This window comes from Rhincodon typus, chromosome 33 (assembly GCF_021869965.1).
Source record: "Rhincodon typus isolate 14 chromosome 33, sRhiTyp1.1, whole genome shotgun sequence".
In the NCBI taxonomy this organism is placed as follows: Eukaryota; Metazoa; Chordata; class Chondrichthyes; order Orectolobiformes; family Rhincodontidae; genus Rhincodon; species Rhincodon typus.
Window position 1 is genome coordinate 22,171,682 of NC_063364.1, and position 7,682 is coordinate 22,179,363.

A 7,682-nucleotide genomic window follows, 5' to 3' on the forward strand; every position below is an offset into this window, starting at 1 on the left:
GTTGCTGGAAAAGCTCAGCAGGTCTGGCAGCATCTGTGAGGTAAAAATCAGAGTTAACGTTTTGGCTCGGATGCTGCCAGACCTGCTGAGCTTTTCCAGCAACTTCTGTTTTTGTTCCTCTGTTATTTTGTGCCTCTTTATCTCCCCAAATCCATCTCCTTGCATTTGCCCCATATCCCTCAATACCTTTGGTTAACATTCTCTTAAATTTAAAATTAAGAAGTGACGCAATGTCATTTGCAGAAAGTATTCCAAGCTTCTAGCATACTTGGTGTAAAGCGCCTCCTAATTTCACTGTTGTAAAATCTGGCTCCAATTTTTAGACACTGGCCACCAGCCCTAGTTTCCTGAACAGTATAAATAGCATAGACAAAATAAATTATCAGTTCACCCTAAAATCTTGAAAGCTCAAATAAAATCACCTTTTAACCTTCTATCCAAGGAATATAACCCTAATCTCCCCTCATAATTTAAGCAATGAGTCCATGTCTCCTTTTGGTAAATCTTTTCAGAATAATACGTACTGCCCAAAGCCTAGTACCGAGAGTTTTGCACATTTCTCTAGGCGTGGACTCTGCTTGGTGAGAAACAACTTCTCCCACAATGTACCAGAGTCTTCTAGTTTAATGGAATGTTACTGCATTGGCCTTTTGGATAACTTGCTACACCGGTTCATGACATTTTAATAACTTACTTATCTGGATCCCTAACTCTCTTTGGAGTTGCATCATTTCTAGCTTTTCTGCATTTAGAAAGTACCATCTTCTATCCTTTATAGGTTCAAAGTGAATGATCTCATATTTACTTAACTATAAACCCATTTTACCATTCACTTAATCTAGTAGTATCTCTTGGTAATTTAATGATTCATTCTACACCTTTTGCAACGTTGTCTGCGTGTCATCAGCAAACATAGATAAGGCTTTCTCTGCCATCATTTAAGTCTTCAAAAAAAAAGTGAATAGTTGAGACTCCAAAATAGATTCTTGCAAGATACCACAGAATCATAGAAAGTGATTCACTGATTTACCCTCAATGGAAAAACACTGGGAATATCTTGAAGCGCAAGGTTCAATGTAGGCACTCATAACCAAATACTTGATTGTGCTATTCCTACTGACAAAGGAAACATTATTCAAATCTGACCCAATCAATGTAATTTTAATTCTGCACTTAGGGTGAAAAATTAATTTGTTTTCTTCATCAAATTATCATACTTCCTATTCTATTTCATTTACATTTACACCAATATAAAAGACGTACAAAAGCAACACCAAGAAGTTTAAAGGCTACTGGATATGATCCCTTTTTAATTAATGCAGAAATGAAGGTAGAGTGTAGCTTTCCTTTATGACTTTCAATAGAGAGTCAGTACGGAAATAACTGACTTTTGTGTCAAATATTCAGAATCCGGAAATTATATTCTAAAAAGCACTCAAAAGCAAAATACCCAGCCCCTCACCAGATGAGCAGTTGTGTTTTTTTTCACAAAGTAGTAAAAATGATGAAAGATATTTAAGTAACAATTTCCCTTTCAATAAACAAGATACAAAATTTAACCTCCCAAAGACATAACATTGAAATTACACCAGATTCAATAACCAACTGGTAACCAAATATTCAGAAACTGTAAGATATGCTGAGGTAAACTGAAACCAGAAGAAAGCAAGTAGATTAAGATTCCAAGCCATTCCGAGATGAATAGCACATCTTGCTTCGATTTGATTTTCGGCGTACTCAATGTTATTAGATTAAGTAATACTGGGTCACAATAATGGAGGGAATCAGTTTGCTAAACATCTCTTTTCCTAATTCAAGTTTATTGATGCTATATGTTAGTGTAGACAAAATCTAAAATTACACTTTAAAAAATTTACAGGCTGGAAATACTCATTACTCTTGGTATTCCTCCCATACCTAAATAGCACACAAAGCAAATCCCATCTGGATATATATATATGTTTCCTAATATATATAGATAGATAAATAATCCCCACGTTGGGTTACAGTAGTGGGTGCTAATGTAAAAGCCATTAAAGCTGCAGGTAACATTGACTGAAATCACTTCAGTGACTCAAAGAAGAATAAACTTACTTTACAGCTTAAAAGCTGCCCTTTATATCTGATCTATTAAACCTTTGGGTTTATACTTAAAAGCAAGAAAGTTTTGACTGCAATTCATGCGGGATACATTGTATGCTTTGAAAAATGGTGGGCAAATTACTGTTCTACAGCTTACTAATATCAAACTCTGCATGACATTTCTGTCCAAGGATATAAAATGTATAATACAGTACAAAAATTATTCACTGTAAATTCTTTATTTTTTCATAGCCCTTGTTTACTCCCTAAGGGTTTCTTTGTGGAACTTTTGAAAAAGAGTGCAGGGAGAACAAACAGTGAGCCTGTTACTGCGACATTTCTGCTCTTTTAATGCCAAATATGCTATATATAAAACTACTACTGTTGAGAACATCTAAAATAGGCTTCTTAAGACACTAGGAAAGCCATGTGCTAATGAGATTTGCATCACAGCAGAACAAATAAAGCTTTCCTAATGTCTTTATCTTGTAGTTGGGTCACTTCAGAGCCACAATGATGTCTTGTCACTGATGGGTACCAAGGTCAGAATTTTAAAACTGACAGTACAACTCCAAATGCAGTCGTTCAAATTGCCTCTAATGTACAAGAGGTTCATTGTCAATAAGATGCACTGACTATTTGGTGGGGCCAATGCAAAAGGCATGTGATTGTATGCCTGCACCACATTAAGTACAGGGGTGAAAAATCAGAGTCAGGTTAAAAATTGGAAACAAAGTAGCTCCATTTCCTTGTACAGCCAGCCAATACCCATAGGCAACACAAAGTGCAGACTATTCAGAACTAAATACAACCATAAAACAGCACAGGAATTCCAAATCTAAACAACATTCTTGGCACAGCAAGTTATCTATTTTCTTGTAAATTAAATTCTTCTTGGTCCAAACTTGCACCTTTCTGCAACATCGGTGTCTAAGGCATCAGGTAAGTAGTGTAGTGCAGTGCATGTCCATGGTTTGAGCAGTAAACAACACTGCAGCAACAATCTCATCGCTTTGATTCAAGAAATCGATTCCAATAATACTGGAAAGTTGGTGAGTTACAGGCACCAATAGCTATCAGCAGCAACAAATACAGCATCATCATCACTACAAAACTATGCTGAGAGATCCAGGATGGCTGCTTTGTGGGTCTGCAATATTAAAACAGAACATAATTATTACTACACTTTGCAATGAAAGTATCTAACTTCTCATCCTTTGTAAAAGAAAGGCTTTAAACTTTGAAAATACTTCAGAATGTGGCAATAAGTAATTCAAAAATATGAAATCTTCCGTTAGTGTGAAATATGCTGAAATCAGACACATACAGAATCTTTTGAGCATTTTAAAACAGCAATCGCACTCACTTAGAAATCACTACTATACATATGGAGAAAGGTCAGGAACTGGGAAATAAAAAACAATGAATTTCAGTGTCTAAAGGAATGAGAAATGTTTTTAAATCTTCAGGTGTCTGAAGACCATTTCTTTCGTTACAACCTACACACACAAGCTGAATCTCGATAGCAATAATTTGCTTAGGCAGGGGTACAGCATTCTAATGGGAAACCCAGCAGTACATCACCTGTTAGCAGGGTGGAGTTGACAAGTAGCTCGAGGGGCCAAAAAGCAGCATTTATCTTCTCTTGATGTCGTCCTTGCCTTTCTTCAGCTGTCAGGTTTCCAGAGGACTAAGTCAGAGGCTGATTAAAATTTTAAGAAAGGCAACCTGCCAATTAAGAGTAGACTGACTGACTGACTGCCTCTTGTCCTGAGTCCAATAACAGCAGAAGTGAACTAATTGGATACTAATTAGGATTGGGTTGAGATTCTTAAAGAATGAACAGCCATTCCTACCCCAAGTCATCTATTCTTGGGTGTTGGGGGAGGTGATAGCCTAGTGGTATTATCGCTGTACTGTTAATCCAGAGACCCAGATATCGTTCTGTGGACATGGGTTCAAATCCTGCCATGACAGATGGTAGAATTTGAATCCAATAAATATCTGGAATTAAGAGCCTAATGATGACTATGAATCCATTGCCAATTGTTAGAAAAACCCATCTGGTTCACAAATGCCCATTAGGGAAGGAAATTGCTGAGGAAGGGTCACTGGACCTGAAACGTTAAGTCTGTTTTTTCCTTCACAGATGCTGCCAGACCCGCTGAACGTTTCCAGCAACTTTGTTTCTGTGCCATCTTTACCTGGTCTGGCCTACATGTGACTCCAGACCCACAGCAATGTGGTTGGCTCTTAACTGCCCTCTGGGAAATTAGGGTTGGGCAATAAAATGCTGCCTGGCCAGCGGCGCCCTCATCCCGCGAATGAATTAAAAAACCCATCAATCACTCTTGCAACAATAGATTTGCTAGTGTAGTGCACCAAAGGTTGTGTACAGTATAATTCATACCATCTACTGTTCCCCCTTCTGTTGCCCAGTGTCCATTACCACACGACCTCCACATTTCCCCTCCCTAATTATCAAAGCATCAATGAAACTCCCACCCGGATCCCCCGGCAACTTGTCAAAGACTGACTACCCAAAATCCAGTTAGTTACGCACCCACAGGGCAATCACCCAATATTGATATAAATATTTTATGAAAACATCAATAAATAAACATATAAACTTCTCAAAGTCAGAATATACACCTATTGAGGCAAGTGTTTTGTATTATTGAGAAAGACAAAAGCGACAAATACTGCAACAAAATGGGATAATAAGAACTGCCAATGCTGGAGTCTGAGATAACACAGTGTGGAGCTGGAGGAACACAGCAGGCCAGGCAGCAGAGGAGCAGGAAAGCTGATGTTTCGGATTAGGACAATTCTTCAGAAATCTTCATTGTTCCTCCAGCTCCACACTGTTATCTGCAACAAAATGGAATGTTCCATCAAATGGGCACTCTACACCATGTAATGCATTTATTTTCACATCCTTAACATCAGCACCAAATGCAAACATTTGCAAAAATAAAACTCCAACATACTTGCTCATAAGTGTTACATGACAGAAGTACCAAACGTCTGATAACTCAATCACTAAACCAACGTTTGTACAAGTACCATCATTTTCTGATGAAGGGTCTAGGCCCGAAACGTCAGCCTTTCTGCTCCTATGAGCTGCTTGGCCTGCTGTGTTCATCCAGCTCTGCACCTTGTTGTCTTGGATTCTCCAGTATCTGCAGTTCCTACTATCTTTGTACAAGTACCAGTATTTTACACCCAAAAGTGCTAGTTAAGATCAAAGTAAACATTTCCACAAAATTTGAATGACGTAACTGAAGCCTAAATGAGGCAATCCCAAAACCCAAACTGGTCGTTGCCCCCTGCCATTCGAAAAAGAAAGCTTGTTGAATTCAGTGAGATTAAAAAGAGTTAGAAAGAGTTCAATGAGGTAGAATCATAGAACCATCTCCATTGTGGAAACAGACCACCGAGACCACACCAACCCTTCGAACAGCATACTGCCCAGACCTACCCCCCTACCCTATCCCTGTAACCCTGCATTTCTCATGGCTAATCCACCCAACCTGCACTTGCTCATAGAATCCAGGGATTTTACCATGGCCAATCTACTAAACCTGCAGATCTTTGGACTGTGGGCAGAAATCGGAGCACCAGAGGAAACCTACGCAGACACGGGGAGAATGTGCCAATTCCACAAAGACTGTCACCTGAGGCTGGATTCAAACGTGGGTCTCTGGTGCTGAGGCAACAGTGCTAACCACTAAGCCACCATGCTGTCCAAACAGATTGAAAGCTTTGTAAAGAGTCAGTAAAGAAAATAAATTTACCTCCTTCGGTGCAATTTCTCAGAATAAATGAGTAGATATTTTACTCTCAGGAGCTGGTTGTTTGTAACCACAAAGTACTTTTGCGGAACATCCCCACCTTCACTGTTTCGGACTCTTGCTCTTCGGCGATCTATGCCACCAGCATCTGGAATCAAGGAAGCAACACTCACTCACAAGCATTAAAAAAAAAGTCCAAAAAGTAAATTATCTACTGAATAAATCCATGAGATTCAGTAATACGATGTCAAACATCACCGAGCCCAAGAATTTCTAGTCGTTTTGTCACTAGACTTGAGGCTGATATTATTTCTATAGATGCAGCTGCGATAATGCACCAGATGTTGAAGATTACAATAAAATTAAGATTGTCAGGAAATCCCTTCCAAGGGGAAAATAGATTGATTTCTTTTGACATGTAGGTTTTGAAACAAATCAATCTGGTATCAGGAGTCAATCATTCAGTCCTTCGAGCTTTTCCACCACTGAATTAAATCACAGTTGATCTGCACCTCAACTCCATATAACCATCTTTATGCCATACCCTTACATAAAAGCATAAGGAGTACGAGTAGGAGTAGAAGTAGAAGTAGACCATTCAGCCCCTCATGCCTGTCTGCTATTCTATAAAATCACGGCTGAAGTGCGTCAGGTCTCAACTCCTCTGTTGTGTCAGTTCAGCACAGCCCTCAACTCCCCTATATTTCAAAAATTTATCTAGCTCCTCTTTAAATACTTTCAGGGATCTAGTGTCCACAGCCTCTCTGGAGTAGGAAATTTTAGACATTCACTGCCCTCTAGAAGAAGTCCCTTTGCCTCTCAGTTTTAAATTTGTGTCCACTTACTCTGTAAGAGCGAGAGGGCTTGATCAGATGGGGAGGGCTGAGAGGGATGTTGCACAGTGTTATGGTTTTGCGGCGGTGGGGGGTGGGGGGGTGGTGGTGGTGTGCAGCGAGATGAGGTGCTGAACACACTTGGGGTCAAGGGAGGTTGACATTGTTGAGGAGAAGAAAATGCTTCAATAATGTCAGAGGCAATGGTTACTGCCCAGATGTGGGGGGGCCAGTGGTAGGAGTGAACATTATCAGACTGAAGGGTGGGAAAAATGTTATGCAGTGTAGGGACTGACTGGCCCATTTAAAAGCAAAGAAATTTTTTAAAAAACCTGAAGAGACGTATCTTCAGTTCATACAGAACGGGGAAACAGTTTTGTTGCACATACGTGTGCCGCATGGCCTTTCAACTCTGTTCACGCTGGAATCATTCTTAAACCAGAAGTTGTAAAGTCGGTAGTTTAAATCTCAGTCAGCGGTGGATACTCCTCCATCATCACTGATTATCTGGGCCTATGGATTGGTTCCAGAATTACTAATTGACCTGATTTGAACAGGTCTTTGAAGGAGCTCCAGATTCATCTCATTTTCTACAATGCAGTATTTCCTGACATCGTCTAGCTGTAATCTGAGCTCAAATGTTATGATCCTTTGCTGGGGACTCCTCAAATAGAGGAAAGACTTTCAAATATCTGATAAAATATCTGATATCTGATACTTTAATTATCTTAAAGTATTTTAATTAGTGTACTGCTTAATCTCCTGCACTCAATTACTAATACCTGGATGAAAGCAAGCATAAATACAAAACAGGTATTTCTGCACAGGTTTAACAGTCATGACTCAAATCATCTACAAAATATTTGTTTCAGAGACAGTAGGAACTGCAGATGCTGGAGAATCTGAGATAACAAGGTGTAGAGCTGGATGAACACAGCAGGCCAAGCAGCATCACAGGTGCAGGAAAGCTGAC

At 39.4% G+C, this 7,682-nt stretch overlaps 1 protein-coding gene across 1 annotated transcript in view; it reads right to left on the bottom strand.

Moving 5' to 3' along the window:
• Positions 1-1,281: 1,281 nt before the first annotated feature.
• The window catches only part of parp16 (poly (ADP-ribose) polymerase family, member 16), a 12,819-nt gene continuing 6,418 nt past the window's right edge, over positions 1,282-7,682 (bottom strand). Inside the window, exons 5-6 of the mRNA XM_048615957.1 lie at positions 5,880-6,024; positions 1,282-3,232 (exon numbers count right to left, since the gene is read on the bottom strand). Of these exons, the coding sequence (XP_048471914.1) occupies positions 3,088-3,232; positions 5,880-6,024 (290 nt within the window). The 3' untranslated portion in view covers positions 1,282-3,087. The remainder of the gene's footprint in view (positions 3,233-5,879; positions 6,025-7,682) is intronic.